Source organism: Gasterosteus aculeatus, chromosome 6 (genome assembly GCF_964276395.1).
Source record: "Gasterosteus aculeatus chromosome 6, fGasAcu3.hap1.1, whole genome shotgun sequence".
Classification (NCBI taxonomy): Eukaryota; Metazoa; Chordata; class Actinopteri; order Perciformes; family Gasterosteidae; genus Gasterosteus; species Gasterosteus aculeatus.
Genome location: NC_135693.1, coordinates 4060442 through 4088344, shown reverse-complemented (window position 1 = coordinate 4088344; position 27903 = coordinate 4060442). Strand labels below are relative to the sequence as shown.

General features: G+C 45.1%; 2 protein-coding genes across 7 annotated transcripts; one reads left to right on the top strand and one right to left on the bottom strand.

Moving 5' to 3' along the window:
- Nucleotides 1-390: 390 nt before the first annotated feature.
- On the bottom strand, nt 391-5920 carry eif3s6ip (eukaryotic translation initiation factor 3, subunit 6 interacting protein). The gene is made up of 15 exons (XM_040179329.2): nt 5476-5920; nt 5079-5139; nt 4791-5001; nt 4592-4671; nt 4344-4405; nt 4186-4255; nt 4003-4076; nt 3580-3751; nt 3176-3330; nt 2870-3040; nt 2634-2767; nt 2300-2473; nt 1903-2092; nt 771-851; nt 391-578 (listed from the first exon to the last, which is right to left on the bottom strand). The coding sequence occupies exons 1-15, from the start codon at nt 5497-5499 to the stop codon at nt 501-503; spliced, it is 1737 nt and encodes a 578-aa protein (XP_040035263.1). The 5' UTR covers nt 5500-5920; the 3' UTR covers nt 391-500.
- Nucleotides 5921-6329: 409 nt separating this feature from the next.
- smoc2 (SPARC related modular calcium binding 2) lies at nt 6330-27664 on the top strand. Of its 6 annotated transcripts, none has more exons than XM_078104954.1 (13): nt 6330-7041; nt 12032-12194; nt 14240-14346; nt 14567-14666; nt 15425-15469; nt 17546-17626; nt 18195-18269; nt 19901-20075; nt 20828-20910; nt 25927-26026; nt 26127-26374; nt 26934-26971; nt 27134-27664. In XM_078104954.1, the coding sequence occupies exons 1-13, from the start codon at nt 6967-6969 to the stop codon at nt 27155-27157; spliced, it is 1314 nt and encodes a 437-aa protein (XP_077961080.1). In that variant the 5' UTR covers nt 6330-6966; the 3' UTR covers nt 27158-27664. The 6 variants fall into 6 exon arrangements, with proteins under 6 accessions (XP_077961080.1, XP_077961081.1, XP_077961084.1 ...); XM_078104955.1 differs by having other exon boundaries at nt 6369-7041; nt 17579-17626; nt 19901-20096; XM_078104958.1 differs by having other exon boundaries at nt 6376-7041; nt 15425-15460; nt 17579-17626.
- Nucleotides 27665-27903: the final 239 nt, after the last annotated feature.

The following is a 27903-nucleotide window of genomic DNA, read 5'->3' as shown; positions in this document are numbered from 1 at the left end:
TTTAAGTTCTCTGTCTGAAATATATCATGCTGTGGAGAAGAAGCATCTCTTCCTCATCTGTACTTGTTTCTGGTTTTAAGGCTTTTATTGTTAAGCTCAGTAGGTTGCTAGGCAACAGGAGCAGCGGAGGAAGTCCCTCCATAGGCCAGACCGTCCCATTTCAGAGACCGTTCGGTTCTGCCTATGTGGTTGTTGGAGGTCCAGCCCAGGTCTACCTACAAGGATGCAGCCTAGCGACTTTGAGACAAAGCTAATGAGCCCTAAACGTAGGTATAATGCACCCCGGCAAGTTTATGAATTGTTTACATAACTATAGGTTATTTAGTAGTGAATGCTGCCATCTGCTGGGTTATGGTAAACACTTAATAGCTGAAGAAAGAGATCAAGGGCTTTAGAATACCACTCCATCAGTTTATTGTTGCCGGGTAACATAGAAAAGTTTGTCGTCAATAATATTTGTCAAAAGACTGAGGGGGCACTGATGTCTCTCCTCGTGCTGCTCAGACTGCCCGAGCTGCAGTGGTGACTGCCGCCGTGGTGCCGGTGCTGCCTGGCATCTTTTTCAGGGTCTTATTCAACTGTAGAAAGAACAAAATCTTTTTAGGAAAAGGCTTGTTGTGTAATCAGTCCTGAGAAGTGTAGAGTGTGATTCATTTATAACATCAGCATCGTCTACAACGACGAGAACCAATTGCCATTAATTAAATAGCAACTCAATAATTCTATTCACTTTTCGTTCCTTTCCGAAGGCCTGATGGGTCACTACTCACCTCCTCAAACTTGTGGATCTGTCTGATGAAAAAGTCTCCGTACCGACGAGCAACTTTAGTGTCGGCAATGTGGATCATGTCCTGAGGATGTGTTACAGACAAGTTGTTAAGAACAGATCTACTTACAACAACTAGCAACAGAACTCATTTTAAATAACGCATTTGCATTATTTCAATTGGCTTATGCATGTGTAAAATCAACATGGACGGGAATGTGTCGCAGTTGTTTGTACTCTCAGGGGATCATTTCTGGTCAATTCGCATAAATTGCATCATTTGCACTAGACAAATATAGGGAGAGGGGGCGTGGCTTATCAAAACGGTTCAACTATCCGCCGTTGGTTTTTCTCCGCATAAAACCCATTGAAGCCATTAGGACTTTGTACCTTTTGTGGAAGATCTATTCCCGTCAGACCACCATTACCGCCGCCGTCGTGTTTTGTAATTTCACCGACTTCTACAGGAACCACCTCTGCTATTTTGAGTTACTTTTATAGCTCTATTTGCACTTTCTCTTTACCTTGAAATGGTTACATTTTGTATTACTATTTAATGTATTTATTATGAGGATTACATTTGTATTAACTTGTCATGACATAACATGTTGATTCATCATTTTAATTTACTATTGTAGGGGACTAAAAAGGACCAATGTGAGATGTTATAGCTAAAAGGAATCCTTCCATTTTGGTTTGTTTCCCCGCTCCTACACTATGGTATAATTGTTAGATTACGAATCTGTCGATTACGAAAATAATCGTTAGTTGCAGCATCCACAAGGATGTCTCACACAGCTCGTAACCACACACAGCTGACGTTATTACTCATTTACCCTCAATTTTTTTTTTCTGTGCTGGCAACTGTCTACTGAACGCCATTGACGCTGATAGGCGTCACGCCATTTTGTTTGCTGCATTCCGCGGTTTGACGCGACGTCGCCTGTATTCGCTTCAACGCGCCGCATTATGGCAGCTTTGCGTGGCTCCAGTTTCATGGCGGCTGTGCATTGACTGTAATCCAGCGTTGCATTTGGTTTGGACGCATCACAACATCATTTTAACCAAACCCACGGCCCATCTGCCCACATGACATCCTATTTGAACTGTTTGTGATATAGGACACTTTAACACACCTTGTCGATGTAAAAGTCCACTTCTGATGCCGACTGGAACTCTCCGTCCAGAGCTGAAACGCCGCTGGTCCACACCAGGTTCTTCATCTTGTGCTTGAAGACGAGCAGCTGAATACGGAACTCCTGCTCAGTCATGTCCAGGAAACCTGCTAGCTTGGCTACTGGCATGGTGGTGTAGAGCTTCAAGAAGCTGCAAGCACACGCAGGGCCTTAGATGACATGTACAAACACCCTGCAGCCACGTCTAAGTCAGCCGGTTTCTTTTGAGGGGCCAGGAGAATAACTATGATATATTTCCCAGTTCAAAGCAGGACAAAGAGCATCAAAATATCAGCGTGGGTTCGACTCAATGATGTGCATAAAAGCGAACGGGACCACATAAGTTAGTACGCTCTACCTGCGGATGGTGGAGAGCTGGGCCTGCTGCTGCACCTCCTCTGCAAAGACCTTCAGCTGCTGCTGGAAAGGCTCTTTGTGGTAGTTGGGGTGGACGTTTTCGTAGTTTGGCACCACGGGTGACAGGAACTTGGGACATGCAAAGCTGTACAGCTCCTCAAACACCTGCAGGTCTCTGACATGGAAAAAAATTGAGTCAACAAAGACATTTCCCAGCCCAATGCTCAGACCCACAGGCAAAGATACACATGTTGCGCTGTTAACTACAGTACCATTACATAACATTCAAGAATCAAATAGACAGACACTGAAGTTCAGATGACTTTTGTTCTTACCCTTTCTGCATGCGTAGCATCTTGTCTCCGTACTTCTCCCTCAGCTGGGTGTGGATGCTCTCATCGATGCGCATCGGGTACATGGTGAGGGCGATGGCCAGCAAGCCGTGCATCTGCTCATTCTGTTTGTTAACCTGAAAACATGTATGCGTAGTATTATAGCACTGGTGTCAACTATAACCGCTTGATCATCTGAATGAAAATGTCAGATGTTTATTATTCAGGCGTTCACGGACCATCTCGTATTTATACGTTGACCTCTGGAACATGTTCCTCGTCCTCTGGATGTAGAGCAGGATGTTGGCAAAGACTCGAATAGCATCCTGGTAGCGCCTCATCATCAGGTAGGCAAAACCCACATAGTAATATGTAGTGATCTGGCACTCGGGTACACGGGAATACATACTCTGAAAGACAAGAAACAAACGCTCATGGGACCAGCCTAAAAACCAACTGGATACATGCACAAGAAAAGAGGAAAATACAGGTTGTGGCATGTTGGTTTGTTTCATTATTAGAAGTAGGGACACGTGTGCCTTTACCTTCTTGTTGAGCTCAATGTTCTCCAGAACTTTGATGGCCTGGTAATAATCCCCGAGCAGAGAGTGGAGCCTCAGGAGTCCCACCAAGCTGAAGTAACCCAGCATCTTGTACAGGGAGTGACGGCCATATTCTCCAGCCACACTCTCTGGGTCTCCTTCAGCACAACAGATAACATGGTAGCCCACTCTTATTAGACGTAAACCGAATGCACTGAAGTCTCAAAGTTACACACAAAAATGAAGGAATTTACGGGAGAAAACATCTACAGGGAACCTTATTTTAGTAACTTTAACAATGCAACCGGCATAATGTAGAAATTCCACATTTATAAAACATTTATGTTCACTATATTTTACTCCCGTCCCCTTCGACAAACAAGTAGCCCGTAAACCTTCTTCTGTACCTCCACTGGTGTAGATTTCCAGCTGGCGGTTAATGTTGCTCTTGTCCACCAGGGAGTGGAGGACATTGAGGACACTGTGGACGTTCCAGATCTTTGGGTTGTTCCTCAGGAATTCAATCTCCTCCTCTGACTTTTTGGCCGTCTTACAGCGATACTGACTGAAGGACTGGAACTGCAGTGGAAAGATTGAAATGATATTCAAATGCCCACTAAATTTAAACCTACTTTCTTTGTGCTACAGGAGACGCTAACAACACGGGCATATCAATGTCCACTAAAAACTTAACCATAGCGTAGAAAACAAGTTTGATATGCCATTCATGTGGTGGCACCTGTAGATGAACTCTGTGGTTTTTATTACATCATGCTTGTCCTCACGTTAAGGAGGAACAGAAGATACAAAAATAATACACAGCGCCGTACCTGGTAGATGAACTCATCAATGATGTCCCAGAGCCACTGGTTTGGCAGCTCCAAGGGGGCGGGGCCATCAGCATCTGTTTATAAATCAGGAATTTTCTCACATGACTCGTCTTTAATTGGGAGATATTTTACACAGATTAATGCAGGTTAGTGGAAACGGTAAGGACTTTTCTGGTGACTTACTGAGAATGTAATTGAAGAGGTTGCAATAATTGTAGTACGACTCAAATCTCTGGTCTAAAGTTGGTCCACCCTGAAAAAAGAAAAAGAAAATGTTTTCACACATTTCGGTCCAGTAATATAGAGAGAGAGACATATCTTTGCATTGAGCCTTTACTCACGCTGACTTTGGCGTAAATATGTCGGTAGTACAGTTCCTTATAGAGGATGAGGAACACAGCATCTAGGGGAGACAACAAGTAAACAATGAACGCGGGTGAACTTCACTGTGATGAACTCATTACTCACTCATTGGAAATCCGCCTTAAAAAAAGAACAACAACAACAACAGAGGACTGTCAATTAGAACCGCAGTAAACACGGCGACAAAACCACATGAGGGTGTTTTGGGAGGACCTGATAAACTCACCGTTGCCAACGAGTGTTGCAATGGCTTCCGCCTCTGGCCAAGGAGAGTTCTTGAAGAAACGGTCGGTCAACTTGTTCCAGCTGAACAGGGCCACAAAAGAAAAGGTGAGATGCTCATCTCATTTACACACACACACACACACACACACACACACACCTTTAAAGTATCTGGTAAGAGGAAAAGGTTTATTCAACTTTACCTGTTCTCGTACACATCCTGGATCTCATAGATCTTCTGCTCAATGCTCTCACTGGACACTCGGTTGGACTGCAGCTCATAAACCTTCTGGTCGATCAAGTCAGAGGTGGTTTTGTGGAAATACTGCAGGAAGTTCTTGATCACCTCGGGGATGACGCTGTAGGTCTGCTGCTCGTACTGCCTCTCATAGGCCAGGTCTACTTTAGGGTCACCTGCAAGGAGATGGGAGGGTGAGGAGTGGACTCTGACGCGTGATCGCATACATTTAGATAGTCACGTGTTTACTAACCGGTGTGCAGGTCGGCGTCGTTTGAAAAGGCGTACGGGTCGTACTGTGCCGGAACGGAGGACTGAGGAAATCGGGGTTTAAGCAGAGAATATATGTCAACCCGACAGTCATTACTTTACCTCAACCCTTATATTGTACCTCACACGAAGTGCATAACGTTAAAGTGATGTATACGTGTTGCATTTTCTGTAGAAACGGGGCTACTAACAGTTAGCTACCATCATGCTGTCTCATCGAAAGCTACTGATGAGCCGAAGGAGGCATGCTAGCTAGCTAGCTAGCATGCCTCCTTCGCTAGGTACTGTTAGCTAGCTAGCCGGTTAACACTACCGAGCGTGACACTGTTACTAACTCGAACGTATTCAGATCCCTGGAAGGAAAAACAACGTGGACTCACTTCTTCCTCTTCCTGGTAGGACATTGTGTTAGTTATTATCCCAAGTTCATACACTGGAGGGATTAACGAGAATCGGTACTCCGTTAGCACGCAGCTAAACCACGCAGCTGGCGACTGAGAGAAGTAGATCGGCGGAAAGAACAAGCTATGACGTGGGACACACGATACAACGAGGCATTGTGGGAAATGGAGTCTTTCAACCTCGAAACGTTTTGCAGTGAGGGAGTCGAATTCTTTTAAAGTTGTGTTGGAAGAGGAGTGTCGACAATGAAGGATTTATTGTTCATTTCTGTGGTGAAGATGTGACATTCCAGTTACATTTTCTCCAAACTGCAGAAAAATAACTCTCCTGCAAGCTAAGCTCTCTCTAACACCTTTGCATGTTTCAGGGTTGTTTTATGTGGTGGTTTTGCACCGTCTTTTGATGAAACGACATTGAATAACTGTAACGACATTGTAACGACTCGTGAACCCCGCTAGGTGGCGCTACAGCCATGGGTCGTGTACTCGGATGCTCGGATGGCCACGAACTTGACATAAGTCACACGAGAAGAGCATCAAGAAGAAATGGCCAATTGCTCATATCCCTCAAAATCCCGACTTAATATTGATCAGAGCCCACTCGTGTTGTTTTAACTTGGGGAGTTGATGTCCAACCACATTTAAATCGATCCCGGGGGAATACCGCTACAGTATTTAGTCGTTTGTGTGTTGTTGTCCTAAAGAACATCGTTTCTCTATTTTGAGAATGCTTTTATAAACCATGCGACTTTTGTTGCACCAAATTGAAGTTTGTGTTCGTGTGTGTGTGTGTGTGTGTGTGTGTGTGTGTGTGTGTGTGTGTGTGTGTGTGTGTGCGCAGGTGTGTGAGGGGGAGTGTTGCTGAATGTGAGTTTGAGCGCAGACTTTGTTTCTTGTTCCAAGCAGACAGAAGCCTATCTGCTCTCCTCCCGTCCTTGCCAATGTAATATCATCTCAAGGTCCTCCGGGACAACCCGCTTTTCTTTAAAGGAGAGAGAAAAGTAAAACGACCTTTTTTTTTTAAAGTGATAAAGGCTTGTTTGCCTCCGCTACCAGCAGCAGACGCAGTCCCTCTAAATCTACCTCCCGGCATCCGATAAGGGATCTTGGAACATGTGGAGGGAGGGAGCGTGCAGAAAGAAGTACTATTAGATTGAGGGGAGAGGAGACACCGAGGGAGGGGGGGAGGTCAGGGACACGGGGTGGGGGGGGGGGGGGGGTTCATCGCACTGCCAGAAATAAGGAGAGTGTCTACACCAACGGTTTGGCAGACCAAGCCAAGGAGGCGAAGTGAAATAAACCAACGACCCCACCAGTGACAGCTTTTTTTCTTTTTAGCTACGACTACTTTGGATTTTGAAAACGATTTAGACTCCGACTTCCAAAGAAGTGTTGCGGTGAAATCCCGACGAGGCAGAGTGAATCTCGGACCGTGCGTAATCTGGAGAGTTTATTGCACGCTGCGTCAGGATGCGCGTCTGTCCGCTGCTGGTCTTCCTCTGTCTGCTGCGTGATGGACGCACTCAAAAGTTCTCCGCTCTCACGGTAGGAAGAGCCACTTAAAGCTCCCAAGAACACGTGTCGTCAATGGGCACGTTAAAAAAGAGAGGTTTAAAGTGAAGGGTATGGGTATGCGTAGTACTTGAGTAAAAGGGACGCATTCGAACGTCTGCCATGTACTTATCAATAGATATTTTTAAAGTTACTGTCATTTATGTTTTTCTTGTGATGTTCGTTCCTCATGAAAACTCATATTGAAAACAAGAAATTCATTACGCAATACGTATTATAGGCTTTACTAACTGACACAACTTACTTTGCATTCTGTTTCCACATGAAGATAATTTTACCTTTTCAATGTGTTTCATATCTGGCGGGAATTCAGGCTGAATATAAGACTGATTTTCCAGTTAACTTGATAGATGAGACCCGAGGTAGAAGTTTGCATTAGAAAATAGTGTTCTCTGTGTTCCCTCTGAGTTGCAAACTGTGTGTTTCTGAGTGTCACTGGTCTGGTAGCAGCACCACCATGGTCTCCTTTTTTTGCCTTGTAGGTGTCTTGTGCCCCTCTCTGTCCTATGCCGGTGGCTGAGTAGAGGCTACTCTGCAAGGTCTGCTACACCAAGGCACATGGCTTTGTTTACAGCAGCAGAGTGCATCCTGTCCATTGACCCTTAAACTGCACAAGAAGGTGCATCTTTAAAGACGGACGAGGGGGATTTGTGTCCGCGATCAAGTGCAGGTACAGGGCTGATGGAGGAGCGATAGAGAGCGGAATGTGCACAATGTCAGAGGCTTCTCCCCTTGATTTAGAGATCGATGTGACAGCTGCTCCCCCTCCGCCGTTATTTATGGTTCGGGTGAGGATGCCTTAATATACAATTGGAAACAAATGGCCATGAGCTGCAAACTGGCAGGTGAAGGTTCGGAGACCCTTTTCTCCCTGACGGCACTATGGAGTCGTGGAATGTGGGAGGAAGAGTAGTACTGAGCAGATGCTCCCCCTTATTTTCACCAAGATGCACACATTTACTCACACAGAGTATGGGTTTCTTTATTGAGATGCCATGGGTAGTAAATCTAGCAGGAGTATGTGCAAAGGTTACACAGATGCAACTATGTGTTTGAAATATGAACCAACATCCACATGTGCTCTGTGAGGATGACAAACGTCCCTATTTCAAGTTTCAGTGGAAAATGTGTCCTCCCCACTGTGTCTCATAAGACCTTCTTTATTGGAATAGCACATGCATCACTTGTCCGTTTTACAGTGCCTTGTGGGTGACTCATGGCTCATTGTATTAATTACACAGGAGAGGTTACTGGTTGGTTTTTGTGCATATTTGAGGTCGAACGGGCAGTTGTATATGGGATATTTGCCCAGGTTATTCATGAGGCAGACATTTCCCCCGTGGTTATAGAAGTATGAAATAATTTATGAAAAGATGAGGGAGCACAAAAAGTCGCCTGCGTCCCTTTCAAACCTGGAAAAAGCTATTTAAACACAAGATATTGCCTCCTTTGCTCCCCTGTGCCTTCATGAAATCATGCACCTGCTCAGAGAGATTTCCTTTGTCTCGTGACTCTCAGTGGCCTTTAACACCACATCTCTTTCTTTTTACCATCTTTCACAGCAATTAAACGCCCTTCCCTTTGATTGAGTTAGTAGCCTGGTTGAAGGCTGTCACTTTCTTCGCTTTCCACCATGCTGGAAACTAATGATCCCCTCTGCATCCAAGCGTCCACGCAGGAAGCGCCAGCCATTTAACACGTTTGCCACGGCTCCCAGCTGGGGCCCCCATTGACCCCGCGGGGCCGTGGTGTGAGGGGCCTCTTGGGGCACTGGAAATGGGGGCCTCCCAGCCAAGAAGGCCCTTATCGGCCTACAATGTGTTCTCTGCTGGAGGCTTGCCTCCTGCGCTCTCCATTCAATCCCCCAATGCTGCGGAGCCGGGGGGGGGGGGGGGGGGGGGGGGGGGCAGGAGGTGGGGGGGTAATTGGATTTGATTTGTATGCTGGTTGGTCTTGAAAAAAAAAAAAAGCACTTTCTCTTAGACTGCGCCAGTCTCGCCCTCGCTCGCCTGCCTCTTGTTCTTATGCCAACCTTTTGTATTATTTGAGCAGATGCAGAAAGCATCTTGCAAGAGAAATCATGCAAAGCAAAGAAGGAAAGCTCCAACACAAGTGAAAAAAAGAAAGGAAAAGAGCCAAATAAAGACAAAGAAAAACAGAGTGTGCGCCAGCTGCTTGGAAGTAGACAAGAAAAGTACGTGAGCGATACATGAATTTGAGTCACAGTAGGTGTGCTGTCTTTTCTGATAAATTGGGGTGGAAGCTTTTGCCGCTTGCAGCTGAGGTGAAGGCCATCCATCACACTCCACCGCTTTGCTGTGCATTTGAAGAGCCTGCAGTGAGACATCGGGGGAATGTCAGTTCTCTACCTCGGCCTTGCCCATCCATCACCACAGCCCAAACACACAGAGCTCTGCAGGAGACGGCTAACCACCAGAACGAGTGCACAGGAGGAACACACCATGAGCCCAACGCTTCCCCCCCTCGCCGTGGCCGTCACATCTTATTTGTTCTCCTCCTTCAGTGTGGCCAAGTGTGGCTGTGAAATAAACACTTGGTTGTCTGATTGTGAATCTGGGTGGCTGATTTCATGTTTTTTCCACACAGTGTTCTTGGAGCTCTTACGCAAAGCTTGCAGGCACCGGGCGCTGTGCTGTACAGCGGACATCCAGCAGGATGCTGGGCTGCTGAATGACTCAGTTCGGGCCGTCAGTCTGCTGCCTTGCAGGCGCCGACGCTTCCAATGCTGGTGTAGTGTGAGCACTGGGCTGGCCAGCGCAAGCTGTGGCGAGGCCGGCGGTCGACCACCAAGCATGGCTGGACGCACTCGGACACTATCGGAGCAGTGACTAGCTTTGGGTGGTTGCAAAAAGCATCCTCAGAACAGCCTGGCACGCCAGCTGGACTTTTCTGTGAGGGGTTGAGGTCTGAGCGACAGGGCGGAAGGGGGGCGGAGGTCCTCGCCGCAGAAGGACAAAGGGAGAAGGAGGCAGAGTACAGACAGGAGACGGTCAGTTAGACGGTTTAATGCAAATAATGCAGGGAACGAGGAGGGGGGCGGGAAGATCTTAGACCCCCTGTTCATATGAAATGAGTAACCCCAGAGATGTTATGAAGAGGCAGCTCCGTCAGGAATGAAATGACAAGCGAGGAGAGCAAACTTCTTGTCAAAGCGGCGAAGCTGTCCCAAGCATTTTGACTTGTAACCCATCAGACTTATCTCAAGACCTTTTCGGGGAGTTCAAACACCCAAAGGGACGCAAGACAAATATTTAGTTTGTTGTTGTAGACTACGCTATAAGTCTTTCCTTTTCCGAGAATAAAAACAATTCTTCACGAGTTCCCTTTAAGCAGCGGAAAACCGCGCTCACTATTCCTATTATGTTATTCCCCAAGGAGGGAAGTGGATTCCTCTCCTTATTTCTGTTCTTGTAAGCAACAGTGCCACGATACATTTTAAGTTCTCATGACAACACATCATTTTTAAAAGCCTGGGAAGAAAGTTTGTACATTTTCTTTTTCTTCTTTTCAGTTGAATTGAATCCAAAGACCCATCTTCCCTCCCTCGCGGCTCTTCTCTTGCCGATGTGTTTGAACGGGCCTCTCCTCTCTGATCCCCCCCCACCCTGCAAGATTTATGAGTAGGGTTGACAGTGGGCTGACAGAGTGCCCCCCCCCTCACCCCCGGGCAACTCTGCCTTCCCTGCCAGGTGCATGTCGCCCTGCAGCCCTTCTCGTCTGAAGGCGGGGGGCTGCCACCAAACCTCATCTCTCACATCATTTGTAAGATGTCAGACACAACAGATCCTTTTTTTATTGGTGACCTGCCCTCCTTGTGGATGTGTGTGTGTGTTTTTCTTTTCTTCTTGCTATCTATCTTCCCATACCCTTTCTTTTGATGACTGGTAACATATTTTTATGGCTTTGCTTTAATTGAGGGCTTAGACTCTCTTAGACTGTGCGTGTTTCAGTGTGTTAGAAAGAGAAAGCTTTGTCCGTCCCTGTCTCTGCTGTCAATAGTTGAACGAGAGCACATTCAGACAGATCTGTCCGAAAATCCGTGGATCCGCTGTGAACTGAACAAAAGCCACTAAACAAAAGATCAGAACTGAAAGCAAAATGACAGCCTTTCACATGTGCAAATATTTTCATTATACAGGAAAATAAAAAGATTTCAAAAAGGACTGAAAACAGCACCTGCACAGGCATGGATGTAGAGTTTGTTCTTCTCCACTCACCCCAGGCCATTATTCCACCGAACTGAATGAATCACCCAAACTTTATGAAAACCCAACACTTGCACTGTAGCAGCACAAAGCACCCTGACATCTACTTCATTCAGCCACTCTGTCATTCACTCGTCTTTTCATTCATGGTAGCAGTCACAGCTTGATCTCCCCCCTCGCCCCCCTCCCTCACCACCACGGCCTTCCCATTGTGTGGCCTGGCGAGGGGTTTCATACACACGGTGACCGATACAATGGTGGCATTGACACAGGTGATCCCATGCGTTCAGCCAGGAGTCTCCGGCCTTGTTTCTTTTTTCACGGCTGAGTAGAACGTCGTCAGGGGCAATTCCAGGTGAATACCCGTACAGGTGTTGGCACAGAGGAAGAGTCAGTCAAATTTTCTCCGGCTCGGTAGACAAAGACAGGCTGCACCCTGACAGGCTTGCAGTGACACTGACTCATCCTCGTGTGTTGTAACATTCATCCAGTCTATTCATGAAAACATCTTGAAACATAATTAACAATTTGTATGTTTGGTAACGGATACCCGTTTCCGCATCAACTCTCTGGTGTGGTAGCCTGTTTTTATCAAGATATTTGATCCAACACAAATTCTTTCTAGAATGACACCCATTAGTGTGGAAAAAAATATTTTTTTGTGCAGAGCTCGGCCAAAAATAGTCAAATTTTGGCAACGTTTTCTCTGCTTATCTCCTGCTTTCTCTCCTTTGTAGTTCCTGCGGGTGGATCAGGATAAGGAGTGCAACATGGAATGCAGCGGAGCTCCTCGCAAGCCCCTCTGCGCCTCCGACGGCAGGACGTTCACATCTCGCTGCGAGTTCCTCCGAGCCAAGTGCCGTGACCCCCAGCTGGAGGTCATCCGAGGGCCATGCAAAGGTCAGGTCATGAGTCACGCTTCAGCGCCGCCTGGTGCTCTCAAATGCGCCGAGGGGGTCACAGTAGAAACCAGTGGGTTAAATTCATTTCAGCATAATTGATTCTTTGAGTGCTTGGAGGGCGAGTGGGGTTGACACAGTGAGAGTGGACGGGGCGAGTGGCCGGTTTCACAATTTCACCCCATTTTAAAGAAAATGTACGATCGTCTGTCAAAATACTACATGAATTCCTTTTGTTGGAAATTGGTATATTCACTCATGCTTTGTCAGAAGTACATAACGGCATCATTGGACTAACGGCTTCCTCGGTGATAAGAAATGACTTCAGCTCTCTGAAATCAAGTTATTATGTAGAGGTCGAGTGCTTTTCAGTAGAATACTTGACAAGAATTAATGGTCTCATTTTCATCAAACTAGATGTAAAGCTCTATGTATGTGACTGAGATGAAAAGCATAAAGGGAAAGAGAGCCAATGAGGTCAGACGGCTCACAGACTCCCTCATTGTTTGCCCTCATTGGAAGTAAAGCACCCACACACCCCAATGCTGCAGCCCTGAACCCTCTCACCCTGCCCGAATCACTAACTCTATACTGCTGGTTCATGGCTCCGCAGACTGGAAACAATGCCCCATTCTAACACATTACAACATTAGACCACCAATGCACAGAGTGTGTAAGGGGTTTGCTTAAAAAGAAGTCAGATATGATGCAAAAGCATTCCACGGTCCCATGCCCGTTCCAGTTCTCTATGGCAACGTCTCCAAGAGGACATCTGGATGTGGCGGACAGCGCAGTGACACAGAATAGAGGATTCCAGCTAGGAAGCTGAAAGGGACAAGAGTCCATGAAAGTTGTATTGTATACGTCAATAACATCGGGTCTATGACAGTTCAGACCCCCCTCTACTTCTGGACGGCCGGTTAGAAAGACACAGCAGCCGAAATAAACCAGATTGCCGCTCTGGCCTAGAAGCACAGAGATGGGATTGTGTTTAAGGATGGTGAGACTGGCACCACATTTGTTTTCTATCTCTGCGCTCACATGATTCAAGTGTCCTGTCATTTTTTCCAGTCCACTTCTTGGTCGGAGCCTCCTGGAGAAAAACGATGGTTTTGGGTTTTTCCACTGGAGTTAATTTTAGAGCTCCTAACTTTGCTGCTTTGCTCTGTCCGGAACATCCAGCGTCTTGTCCCCTCTCCTCACCAGTGACAGTGACACACACACACTAGACTGAGAGAAACCATTGCACATTTCACTGCATGTGTCCAATCGGCAAACAACTGTAAGCCATACCAGCGACACGAGGCCCCCTGACCAATCTGGTGAAGAATTTTAAACTCCTAATGAGTCATTACTTTAAGGTGATTCGATTTTGCGAGTCAGGCACTGCGCGACGGCTAACGTGTCTCACCAAATCACCATCAAACCCATCGCAACCCTGAGAGTTTGCACAGCTGGTGCTGCTGGTCAGGAGATGTAAAGCAGCTGTGGGACGACAGGATGAGCCGTGGCTCAGACAGAGAGATATGAGAACACTTGTGATGCTCATTGGTCAGAAGTTGCTGACACGCATTTATACTGAGAAATAGTTGGAGGGAATCTCGGCCTGAAATGAGGAAACGGTCAAGGTTTCAGAGGAGACTGAGACCGACTTGGAGACATTAAGGAAGGGTCGGGTTTTCCCCGTGCATCAGCCCTTTTCTTGGGTGACTGGAATGTTCTACAGGAGCAGCACGAGCTGCCTCTCTCGGTAATGGCTTTACCACTAGGCACTGTGCAGGCTTGCTCCTATTAAGACCGGGGTGTGGGTTCTATTCGCAGCCGCACAAGAATCTAACACTTCCGAAACGATTTTAATTGTTTCCCCTCTTCTCTGCGCTGCGTTTTTCTTTCGTTCTTCATCATTTGTGAGATCCACAATCTTTGTTCCACAATCAAAGATTCATAATCTTTGTCTAATTTAGCAAACTTTTTTTTGAGCATGTTTGTTTCGGTCTTTAAGCTTTGATCTGTGTGACGTGTGGTGATTCTTGTGATTTGTGGCAGATACATCCAGATGTGTAGCAGAGAAGAAGTACACCGAGCAGCAGGCTAAGAAGCTTTTCCCACAGGTCTTTGTGCCTGTGTGCAACCCTGACGGCACATATAGCGAGGTAACAAAAAACACCTCAATCATACTTGTTTTCGAATATGATGCCTGCACGGAGTAAAAAGCGGAAACTCTCGCACTTTTTTGCAAGAATTGCTCTTTTCTGCTGCGTGAATTGAATCAATGTGTTTCTTAACACTGTTCTTCCCCAATCTCGTTGTCACAGAAGCCGTACCTGTGTTTTAGCTCGTGCTGGCCGTGTTTACATGCTGCTTTGATTACAGGTTCAGTGCCACAGCTACACTGGATACTGTTGGTGCGTCACCCCGAACGGTCGGCCCATCAGCGGCTCAGCAGTAGCCAATAAAAAACCTCGATGCCAAGGTGGGTAAAACTGTATATGCAGTTCCGGGCACTATAACAAGCATGTTGTTTTGCAATGTGTTCGGTGTATGACATGCAGAAACGATAATGGTAGCAGATTTGTACAGGAATGCGGTTTCTGACATTTTGTGAAGCAATGACCGTAAATCAAATCGAACAAAGAAAAGCATGACATTCTTTGTTTGTAGGGGGTGTAATATTCAGTCCTGTGGGAAAGTAGTCAGGGACCAGACGTACGGCCACAGGGTTTGAGACTGAGCGTTGCTCAAGGCTTTGGCCTGCGTCTGTAAATAAGCCTTGTAGAAAATCCGTACTGCACAGGCAACAAAGTTAAACTATAAGGAATGTAAGTGTTCTCGGAGGAAAGCGTTTGCCAAACAATCAAATAACCAAGCCCACATGTGCTCCCTCTGCGTCTCCGTGGGGTGGCCTTGGAAGTTGCTGCTGTCAATGCAGTGAGAAAGACACAGAAGCAGCAACACAACTGCTGCCACTACTTAATCATTGCTGAAGTTTAGAAATGTAATAAAAGTCATCTCCATCGATGTAAGTGGTTGGAGCCACTTAAAAAATAATAATATTATTTAAAAATAAGGTGAAAAAGAGTCTCTTCAAGCAGACATTCATGTCTGGATTTAAATCTGGCCCAATTATGCCAACAGTATGCTTAAGATTTCTAAATGTTCTATCATTAGGGATTACATAAAAATTGTGTGGGGTGGTGAATTTTCAACTGATTTGAACACGTTGCTTTCCAGGTTCAAAACAAGAGAGAGCAACTACAAGAGAGCCAGGTAAAGCAGGTGAGACTTTAATTCAAGAAACAATAATTCTCAAAGGGCACATTGAGTCCTTTATGCGCACATGCATGCATGTACATGCGAGCGTATATTCATTTGTCTCTGTCTGTTTGCCCGCATCTGTGTTGGAGATGTGCAGGGTGGGTCGCCTGTTAAGGCTTGCCTTTCTAATATTTTGTCAATTTTAAATTGTATGAGAGCAGCCTGAAGGATGTTACACCAGCAGTCTGTCCCTGAATCACAGGGGGAGAGGCCGTGGTGAGCTTCAGTGCCTCTAACCGCCTGCTGTCTGCAGAATGAAGGAAACCTGACTCATCATTCCCCTACTCTAACTTGATCTGCTTGGTCTTGGTTCTTTTGCAGCAGCAGCGTCATAAGATACACGGAAATGTTAACACTTTTTCTTCCACCCTACTTTCACTCTGTCTCTCACCAACATCCAACCGTCTCCAGATATAGAAGCACTCGATTTTCCCTCCGGCTCCACTCCAGACTATATATATCTCTGTGTCTCATCTTGTAGGTGATTTGTTTAACTGTTGTAATTTGAAGGCTCACAACAGAAAAAGGTTAATTTGCGTTGATTCCTGATTCCTGATTTGTGTGTGTGTGTGTGTGTGTGTGTGTGTGTGTGTGTGTGTGTGTGTGTGTGTGAGACAGCGAGAGAGAAGGAGGTAACGTGCACATAATGTGTCCACTTGTGTTTGTCACATAAGTTATTCCTGTCAGTGTGACATCTACGTCTGCGCCTCTCTCTCTGTAAACAGTCTCGGGTACAGTGTCTGTCTGAGCCCGGCAAACTCATTACACACAGATCGAGTGGGAATGTAAAATTTCAAGGAGGAGAAGCGATGGTGAAAGAGAGGAAGGAGGTGACGGGGAGCCTGTGGTTCAATCTGAGCTGGTCGGATAAACATGGTGGTGAAAAGCAGAATAAACTGTAGATTTGTGGCGTGCCAGAACTGAAAATAGCAGTGATTGCATCAATATTTTGATTCAGCAGAGGTCCATCCCCACCAAAGCATCCATGTCTGCACTTTTATTATCTGAATATTGGTCATGTTAAACACCAGAAACTTTACCCTAAACCCATTTCTGGTGCTTGAGAAATTAATATGCTGGATTCAGCCGACGACTGACAAACAGCAGTTAAACTAATGCTGTATGACCACAAATAGCACGGGGGTTTCCTGGCAGATGCTAAAAGAGGTGTTACAGTCATGTAAATGGCCGCAAAGTAAAGATCGGTCATTAGTGGTTTAACGTAAATCCCAATCATAAATATACTTTTTGAAATGGCATTTCCAGCCGTTAAGTGAGCAAAGTAATAACATGTCTGCCTTAGTCAGTCTGCACTGACCATTTGTATTTTTATCCATCGACCATGCTTGAGAAGATGAATGGCTGGCATAACGAATGTGCAGTAAATAAAAAATCTGGAATTTATTGTTTAAAAAAAAGAGGTTTAGGCTTTGTGAAGCCACCGGTCAGAGGTCTCAGGAATCCACCATTAACACAGCTTTAGTTTAAGCAGAATGAGTGACCCACATTGAGGTTAACCACACCTACAGCCGTGGTTTTACCCAAAGCAGCTCGAGACCTCCACCCCAGACTCCCCGCTACCGCAAATCAAAAAAACACAGTCCAAACAAACACTGAGCCTGATTCTCCCACTGGTCAACGGTTGCTCTCGGACTTGGCTACTGCATTCTTCACCTCTCACGTCTCTAAAACTTGAATCCAGCTCTCATGGCTCAAATGCAGGCAATTGAAGGACGGGGAAGAACGGGGAAGAACATCAGGGACCATCCTCTCCTGAGTCATTTTCACTGACTCAGCCTGTCCTCCATCTCATAAGGATCTCCCTTTTGCATGGAGTGAATCCATGGGGATAAATAACCACTATACTTCTATTTTCTTCCTCTCTCCCTGTAAGACTCCTCTGTCAGCTTCCACCACACACACTGTGTCACTCCCATTCTCCTAACCTCTTACTTCTACCTCCACCTTTTTAAAACGGGCAACGTGCAAATCTCTCATCATTGTGTTCTGTGACCTATCTTACTCTCATAATTGTAGTCTCCTTGCAAATATTCTCCATTCTAAATGCAGATGAGACCGGCCTAGTGGTGGATCCACAGCCAGCAGGCGATGACGAAGGTGAGCTCTTACAGCAGGAGCCGCTATAACATTAACATGCTTCTAATAATACAAAAAATAGTACACAATAGTGGAAGCATCTGAAAGAGGTAAATCCAATGGATACTTATTATTAATAATAATAATAATAATTATTATTATTATAATTATTTAAAAATAAGTACATGGCATTTTAAACGGTGTGTTTGTATATTGTAATGTTATTTAAAGTCCAAACGACAAAGACAATGACTTAATTTCCTGCTCAATAAACGTAATCCCTCTCTATGAATGTGAAGGAGACCGATCCATTTGAGCCTTTTACGTAGTTAAGGTTTATGATTTATTGTTTTAAGGATCGTTTTAAGACAGTGGGGGACTCATAGTTGTAGCTTAGCTTTTGCTGCTATATTTCTGGTCACAGCTGTCACATACAATTACCTCTCCGCCCCACTCCAGGAGTCTGAGATACGGTAACCCTGATATGCATTTAATACTCTGAGTTTTGGAACCACCGGGTTTGGCACATACGATATATGAGTGCGTTTTCAATTGAAGCTAATAAAGCTGTCTTGGGGATTTCTTTCAGACATCATTTCCCAGTATCCCACTCTGTGGGAGGAGCAGGTTCGCAGTCGACAGAACAACAGAACCCGAGCACCATGTGAGTCTCAAACCACTTGATCTTTAATGACGCCGATCGGGTGTTTGCAATCCTCAGCTAAAAGCACGCTCTGTGTTTTTCCTACTTGTGTGAGCAATCATGGTTTGGGGCTGTTCCTGTCTTTTAAGGACAGATAGTGGGTTGTGAAACCAATATGTCTTGGTGTTGGAGTGCGTCAAGCTTTGAGGGTCTGCCCCTCTGTGGTTCTTTGCGTTGCAGCGTATCTGTAAATCATCAGCCCGTGGCACCAGCACAGAATCTGCCATTCTTCTGCCTGGTCCGTTCTGGTCTTGTCTTCCACGCATGCATGTTTATTTCATTTTAAAGATCTGTTGTCTCTTTGGGGAAATATGTTGCGTTCTGCATAAAACAACACTATTCTGAGGCCCGCCTTGGGATGAGAACCCTGTGTGCATGCGTGCATTTGTATGTGAATCCAATTATCATAATTTACCCCCAATAAAAAAAGCCTGAGAAATGCAGCATTGATGGTTTTGATTACCATGTGCTCTCAGGGGTATTCGGACGAAAAAAACCAAGCGCCCGCCCCAACAAAGAGAGCCCATACGGAGGAACTGGAGCGAAGAGAGTCAGTTGAGAAAGCGGGCAGGCATTTCATTTGGTCTCTTTTGTGTGGGTAAAGATCTCTAATGAAAATAAACTAAGAAAAGGGATATCCATAATCCCGCAGCAGCTTCCGAGCCTCAAGGCGAGTCGCGAAGAGAGGGAGAGATTGAAGCTGAAAGCCCTCATGGCTAGAAGAGCTCTACTTTCATCCAATAGTTTAGCGCTCAAATCTCAGAAGGAGGCTGCAGCACAGGAACCAGCCTGATTAGATCCCGCTGAGGCTCTCACCCATCGAAGACGCTCCCTTCTCTGTGATAAAAGAAAGGATCACAAAGCAGTGCTTTTTTACCCTTGATTTCTAACCATATAAACATACAGATCCCCGTTTCTTCTTTAGTGTTTCAATACATGCGTGTGTGTGTGTGTGTGGGGTGGGGGGGGCGTGTGAAGGCGAAGGCCCGAATAAAAACTGTTCAGCTTTTGTCTTGTCTGTTTCTCTGTCTGTCACACACGTCCACACAGGGCAGTGGAGCGTCCAAATATTTACTTAACTTAGGGGGCATAGGGAGCTGTACTTAGTCATTAGCCTGTTAATGTCTGTAAACAGTGCCACGGGGGCTGATATAACAGTCTACACACACTGTCTCTGAGCACTCATCCTCCACCCCTTTGTCTTCTTCAACCTCCATCTTAGCGATGCTTACAGTGTAATGAGAGAACACAGAGTGCATTTGGCTTTGATATAGAAAGTAATTCAAACATACTGCATGTTGTATAAATTCAAAATGTGTGCCAGATCTGATTAGGAGGGATTCTTAACTTTAAACAAACTCTCTTCTTTCACCTCAAGTGTGTGTGTGTGTGTGTGTGTGTGTGTGTGTGTGTGTGTGTGTGTGTGTGTGTGTGTGTGTGTGTGTGTGTGTGTGTGTCTGTGGTGTGCATTTGTCAAGTCACACAACCTAGACCACCTAGGTGAATGCAATGGTCTTTGTAGGCGGCAAGTGTTTATGTGACCATTTCACGCCTCCACTTATTCCTGTATAACCTCTGACCCCTCTTTCTAGCCTCATCATGTGACGAGGAGCAGGAGGATGCGAGGCAGCACAAGAACGACGCAGTGTTTGTGCCGGACTGTGCCCAAGGAGGACTGTACAAGCCAGTGCAATGCCACCCTTCCACCGGGTACTGCTGGTGTGTGCTGGTGGACACGGGACGGCCCATACCTGGGACCTCCACCAGGTGGGAGAGACCTCAGCTATGGTACTTTCAACTTAATTTACACAAATTCTTGGAATATATTGTTAGGTTCTTTGTGGTAATCACACAAGATAGTTGTTACACACAGCAGGTAAGTGATCAGTGACCAATTGATGGAGAGGCTCAAATGTTTTAAACAATTCAGCATTATCTGTCATGCAGGTGTTACAAGCAGGTGTTACAAGCGCATGAACATAGAATACTCTCTATTTAGAATCAAGTAAAAGAAAGCTAAAAGTAAGAGCTCTCACTGAGGTGGTCTGCTGAGCTGCAGGTCAGGGGTCAGACAGACTGGCAGAGTGGGGCACTGGTACACTCTCATTGAGCAGCAGGGCTGGGGATCAGATTAACAAGGCTTCAGGCACAGTGCCAGACAGCACATTAGTACACATATGGAAGCGTGGATCCCCCCCCCCCCCCCCCTCTCTCCTTGTCCCAGATCAGCTTGTTGGCCCAGTCGTATAGCAGCAATCGGGGCTCTGCTGGTTCGCCAACGAAGGCCATGAACGACTCCTTGTGTCCCACGCTCCATGTCTGCCATGCATCCCCCCCCGCCATCCCCCTCATAGAGCTCCAAATCCTCTCCACTCTTTTTTTGGATGTGATTCACAGCCTCTACTTTCCTAACAATACATTTAGTTGAATCCCTATTTTTAGTGTAATCAACCATCCCTTTTATGCATTTCACCAATGAATAAGTTTGCTTTGTCTCTCGTTATGCATCTTTGTCACAGGTATGAACAGCCAAAGTGTGATGGCAATGCCAGGGCCCACCCAACTAAACCAAAGGATCATTATAGGAGCAGACATCTCCAAGGTTGGTGCATTTCCTCTCCATTCAGACCACATGGGGACGTTCTTCAGCAGTCGCCCTGCAACAGTTGCCTTGCTTTCAAGGCTGTGATAACAGTGCAAATGTGTGTGTGTGTGTGTGTGTTTTTTAACATCATTAGCAGAGTTGGTCAAGGAAATGCTTGATAAAGAGTTGAGGAAAGCCAGAGACCGCCCTCCATGGTCAACAAGCAGGGAGACAGAGACGGATCGGGTTGAGGAATTATCTGCAGCTGACATGGGAGATGGAGGATAGTGGGATGATAGCATGAACGAGAAACAGCAGGCGGGAGAGGTAGAGATAGTGAGTAATAGGATGCCAGAGATAGTGATAAAATGAAATGATTGGCAGCAGCGGAGATAACTAAATTAAGAGTAGGAGAGGGGTTCGGGGGTTGTGGTCTAGTGGAGGGCTTAGATACAGGTGACCTTGTGTTTGCCATGCCAGGTCAATATTTGCTGATCCAAATTTGACAGTTCAAAACTCCCAAGTTTAAATTGGTATATTTTTGAGTGGTATTTACAAATTAATATAACTAAAGACTGATGGATTAAATAACCCCAAAGAACTGAAAGTTTGTGGTTTGATTTGATGGACTTGTTGGTGAAGCTATAGCTCTAATACTTGGAAGTAGACTGGAATCCGTATTTTTTGCAAAAAATGGTCTCTCTTTAATAGCTTGATAGCAGAGTTACCTTTACTTTTATTGAACCCACATGTCAGCTTTTTTTTTTTTTCAATGAAAAAAAGTTCAAACTGTTTCCCAAAGTTTTGGAGATGTCCACCACTTGACAAATCTGCATCCACTATTAACCTTCAATTATCATAGTTACCTTGGACAGTTGCAATGCAGTAGATGGAAGACATTCATATTTATTTTCATTACATTTATAAATACTAGAATCTTTCTATCAGTAATTGCATGCCTGTCCTTCTCATGCAACCGACATGCAAAGGAAAGTTAGCGCTTACAGGTGCCGCGTACAACCCGGTCACAGTTTAAAGCTGAACGGTGCTTGGCTGAGTTTCTGTTTTTTTGGTGGTTATGGTAAACATGTTAATAATCCTCCAGCAAATGAACAGAGCTACCACTGTTCCCATCCCATCCACAACTGTTTATGTAACCGTGTGCCGGTCCAGAGCTGTGCTCTTTGCTTGCAGGTGCTGCATTTAGCAGCAGAGCAGCGCTCCGTCTCTGCTCCACCATTGAGGGCTCTTGTACAGAGTGTATTATACAGCGGGAAAGACGGTAACAAACCAATGTTGCTCCTCTTTGCCAATGGCACTGGCGGTGCATTATTGTTATGCCATATATGAGCAGGAATAATAACTGTTAGCAACCATCCCATGAAAAAGACCTCCACCCCAACCAAACGCCTCAGTAACCTAAAGTGGTAGGATGGAAAACAATATACTGATTCAGCGATACGGTCGCCAAACAAAGACGCTCACAGGAGGACACAGCCTTCATTCTATATGTGTCCAAAAATATGCACTGTATCAGCCAGGTCTCTCATTATTACATACACACAGTCAAAACAACACAGCATCTTCTTTTCTTTAGGAGCACTTGCATCAAAGGTTGTAAACCGTGTTACTGTATGAACAAGGGATAATTATAACTGTTTCTGCAGCCCATTTGCTGTTGAAGCGCTGGTGTTGAGAGTTTTATGGGGCGAGATGCGAGTAAGGAGAACTTTGGCCTGAAAGGTGCAGGAGAGGGGAGCCAAGTATTTGGCGAGCTCTCTCCCCAGAGCGGTATCATGGGATAGCATTGGGGCGGCCATTGGGAGCTGCGGCTGTGAGTGCTGACAGGGCTCTGCCCCATGTGGCTCCATAGAAAAACACAGTGTCTTATTGACAGTAGCACACAGGCAAACATGCACCTACTGGCCAACGTTTTACAGAGAGCAGACTTAGGGAGGTGTATGAATGGTGGTGGCAGATCTTAGCTTTTCAATAAGAAAAAACTGAGTCCTTTGAGATTTTCTCAACTGGATTCCATCCTGCAACTGGGCAAGATTATAATCATTAGGGAATAAGACAGCAGTCATCCTGCGTTGCAGCCACAAACTGAATGGAAAGTGGCCACAATCAATTTCCTTTAATGGACAGCAGGAACATTTGTGTGCTGCCCCTCAACTAAATGTTGCCCGGACAGACAGACAGACAGAAGCTGTGTGTCCCACCTCAACCAAGAGAACCTCTGCTGACAAGAGGAAGGGACTGGAGCACACCTGATGACTTCCCATTTCAATGAACAACAGACATGCTCCATCCAGCGTTACAGAGGTGTTAGAAAAATTAATACTTGACATCGGTCTAAAATCATCAAAAACAGGACATTTAATGTTTGCAAACAGAAGTTGACACACACACAAGTCATGCGCCAAGCCTGCTCAAAGGTTCTTTTCCAGCCACCACATATATACTGGGATAAGGTATGATAAACAGGACAATGATCTCATCGTACAAGGACCATCATGTTCTTTATACATCTAATCATTATGAGACACTGGGTGGCCTTCTGGACACCGGACATACACGTCACACAGATTTCATATCCTGAGCGGTCATCTTCTCTCAGCTGACATGTCATACACCCAACTTATTCTACAAACGATACAGACATAGTCTTGTTTTGTCCAAACACCCCTTCTTGACATGACATTATTGCAGTTTTTCCAACATTTCCCTCCTATTTATACGTATAAGTATAAGTATAACTACTAATTAAAAGGAAAAAATGAAATAATGTTCAACCAAACTAATTGAATGATTGCATAAAAGAAAGCCAGATTACTTTTATGTGTAAAACCCAAAAGAAACATTTTTATAAAATCTTACAACATGCTGTCTACTGTTTTTGCCAATACAGATAATATGTTTGTTCATCATTTTATCACCCATAATTATTGTTTCATAATCCTGTGTCAGAATTTTATACAAAAAAGGCCATTGAGGCCTCAATATAATCGGTCAGGGGATCGAGATGACCTCCCCAGCATGCAGCAGTTCCCTCAATTCTCATCGTCCAGTTGACAATCCTGTTAGTTAAAATTGGTTATTCATGGTAGCATCCACCCATCGCTGCTGTAGTCCTCCAATACCAAGTATTAGAGTCACCCAAACACAACGAGGAGCGATACAGCGACTGAGATCAAAATAAACAGTGATAAGCCAAATTCCTTCCCTTGCTGTCTTGTGATTCCAGCATTCTACTGAAAGGGCGTGTGTGCATTTATTTGTGCAATTTGTTGGTCCGTCACTGGGGTCCGCCTCGCCCTCCTGCTGCTCCTCCCCTCCTCCACCGCCGATGTGAGGTCTCCCTCCTCGGCTCCGGCAAAAGTCTTTGCCCATCAATGTTTCTTCTTCTTTCTTCGTCCCTGGTACAGCTTGCTGCTTCCGTCAGGGCTCTTACTGTGCTGACTAAACTGTCTTTGTTCTTTGCTCGTCGTCTCTCCTTCAGATCGTCCAAGCATTTTGTAATGTTCATTGATGGGGCTGTAGTTGTTGGTTCTTCTTCATCCTTGGTGTGGTGCGGTGAGAGGGTGGCGGTGCCGAGGGCGATGACAACTGGTGGCGAAGCGGAGTCCAGTCCAGGATCCACTCGAACGTTCCTCGTATGATAAAAAACAAAAGGTTCAGGAGAGAGGACAGGTGCTCTCCATGAAAAACACTAAACCTCACACAAGTCCAACTGAATCTCACAAATCTCCCTTCAGCCAGAAGCCAGAAAAAAACACTTTGCCGTCACAGGGTGCAATTGTATGTCTAGACTAAATTACCACAAGGGGCAGTAGTTTGGCCATTAACAGGTGGGTCAGATACTTTACTGGGTTAAAGCCAGGAATGGCCTACTAAAGGTTGAGGGTTGTTCAGCATGTCAAGGAGGCTGTGGAACCGTTTGGACATGTGGATGTTTTGACCCTTGGTCCAGTGCAGGCTGCTAAAGCCCTGCTCCTCTCGGGGAAGGTGGTGGGGAGGCTGGGTGCTGGGTGTTTACGCCATTGCTGGTCGCCACCTGTTATACAGAAGCAAAGCATGCTATTATCTCCGACACGGGAGAATCTGGCCCCGCAGGCCTGGGTTATAAAAAGTGTAGCACTCTGTGGAGAATTTCTATTTCTCCACAGGCAGAATAGCAAGAGGGAATCCGGACTGTGAGAAAGCAGAAAAGAGTCTGGAGCGGAATCCAGGAATCTCTCGGGCTTGCGTAGCCGGCAGCTCTTCCAGAGCCACTTTTTCCTCCTCACTCCTAAAACTATATGGACAAAGAGACGATTACTATCATTAGGGCTATTCCACCCCAGTTGTCCCTACATTTTATTTCTTCCCCGTAATTCTCTATGTAATAATGCTTGTTTGTTGGTTTTAGTTGGGTAGTTAATGATAGATTTCCCCTTTTTATAGGTTTGTAGGTCAATTAAATCAGCCTCTTCTGGTGGACATTTAAAATAGTTAACCCATTATAGACTGAAAGTCAAGTGTTGAGGTGTGCATCTGGATGCATACCTTTTTTAAATCGGACATCTCTGCAAAGTCCTACGAAACAGTGTTTCTGTCAGAACTGTGTTTGGTCCCCTTGATGTCTTGTCTTAGGTGCTCTATAGAGCCTCTTGTCCACACATACAATATTCAATTATGTCTTCTATGCTCCAGCTGTCAAAACCACTCAGCAGCGTCCTGCATGAATGGCAGGTCCCCTTTTCCTTCTCCAAACAAGGGGAGGTCTGACACCTTATGAGACGGAGTAAAAGACAACTGTGAGAGTAATGTCTGGGTTTACCTTCTTCTTCTGTTCACGTTAAAACCGCACAGCCAGAAACATGACGTCCCTCCACAAACATTTATCAGCATTCCACACTATTGTAACGCTGTTGACTGGGGGATCATTTGTTCCATGTTCGCTGACATATAAATATACGTACACTTACTGCCATATGAACCATAACACATGCTCACACGGACTCATTCAGGTATTTGTGGTTTATTTTCCAGGCTGTCCCGGGGCAAAGAAAACAGAGTTCCTGACAAGTGTTCTTGATGCGCTGTCGACAGACATGGTGCACGCCGTCACAGATCCAGCATCCACCGGAAAGTATGACATTCGCAAGCGAATTCACTTATTTTGAGGTTTCTCATGAACAGCAGTGACAGAAGGGGAATTCTTAGCTCATGAACTGATATCTGTTGTCTAGGGTGGCCGAGCCGGACCCCAGCCACACCCTGGAGGAGAGAGTGGTCCACTGGTATTTCAGTCAGCTGGACAAAAACTCCAGTGGGGACATTGGAAAGAAGGAGATCAAGCCTTTCAAACGCTTCCTGCGCAAGAAATCCAAGCCAAAGAAGTGTGTGAAGAAGTTTGTGGAGTACTGTGACATCAGCAACGACAAGGCGCTGTCTCTGCAGGAGCTGATGGGTTGCCTCGGGGTGACCAAAGAAGAGGGTGAGCTCAACCTCACAACACAGTGTCATAGCTTGCAGAAATCGATGGTTAAAATATAATCACCATGGCAGTCAGAAGGGGAATTGGAATCAGAGCTGCAAGACCTTTAACATTGTGCGGCTGTCCAATCAAACTAACTAGGCGGAGGCTGGTTTTGTCCGTCCGCTGGAGCAGTGCACATGACAATAGCCAGTCATGCTTGCATAATTTCAGCGTCACAATAGCACAATATAATGTCAAATGTACCTTTAGAACCCTTTGTGGATTACTTATCTTTTACATCAGTCATGCAGAGATTCTGAAAAGTCCGGGGATAGTTTTTAACCAGCAAATGGAGCCATCCATCAGTACGTTATCTAACGGCAGCAATACCATCTGCTACCAGTTGAGCTTGCAAAATTGGTTTCAAAATTGAAAGAAGCCTGTTTTTGTTAACGTATGTTTGAAATCAAGGGCCAATTGTTTCAAAAGCTGCTAAGAATTGAGGGAGGTGATTCAACTGACCGACATATTCCACATGTTATGGTTGTTGAGGTTTCTATCCCTTTCTGTGTAACAGGGGCTAAACCAGGAGAGGGTTTATCTTCCAGTAAACTAGTAAGTAACCCACTCCTCCCACACTTATGGATGAAATTAACTGTTTTATCTGTTTGTGTTTGTCTCAGTATTAATTATAATTCTAAGTTATACAAAAAAATTGTCTGCCTAATTGCATGGCACGTCTCAAACTGACACATAACCTTAACGTGATCTCCACAGAATCCCTCAAGGAAGCAAGGGTAAACCACCATCTGAGACTTCCCCTCCCGCATGGGGAATCCGCCCTCAACAATCGGCAAAAACGGAAACCATAGTATTTGCACTTTGTACTTTAAAAAGAAAAAAATGTAAATTCACTTTGTAGAAATAAGGTATTTAAATCTGCTGAATCTGTGAATGATGTAGTTAGCTTTTTATGTCCAGACAAACATTATTTAACACATACAATGTATGTGTCCTTTGTGTGTCTAAAAAGTATACTTTTCAAAGTTGTACAAGTTTTCATGTTCGATGTTGCTTTTTGTCACCCTTCCCCCGCTGTAATTTTTCCTCCATGTTGATGATGGTAAAGCAGATAAATGGTTTGCTATATTATAGTTACAATAACTTAGACCATACCATCTCTCATGTACTGATCTATAGCATTTCTTCTCGTGCTTTGTACACAAGAATGTCTTAAACATGCAGCATAAAAATCTTCTACATGTTCACATGTAACCATGTTTATTAGAAATAAAGACCTCTTTTATACATCTGGTTCTTTGCCAGTCTTTACGTGTCAAAGGTTAATTAGGTCAGCGATTTCATTCTTTTCTCTCTAATCCAATTAGTCTTCCATGTTTTCCTTCTCCTTATACAAATTATGTAATGTCTTTGCCGTTTAGTGTTTACTTGCAGCGTCTTTAATAAAACACCTTGTTGACACAGTGTTTATGAGCCAAGTATTAGTCATACATAGCAACGGTTGTGTATCATTCCATTTTCAGACA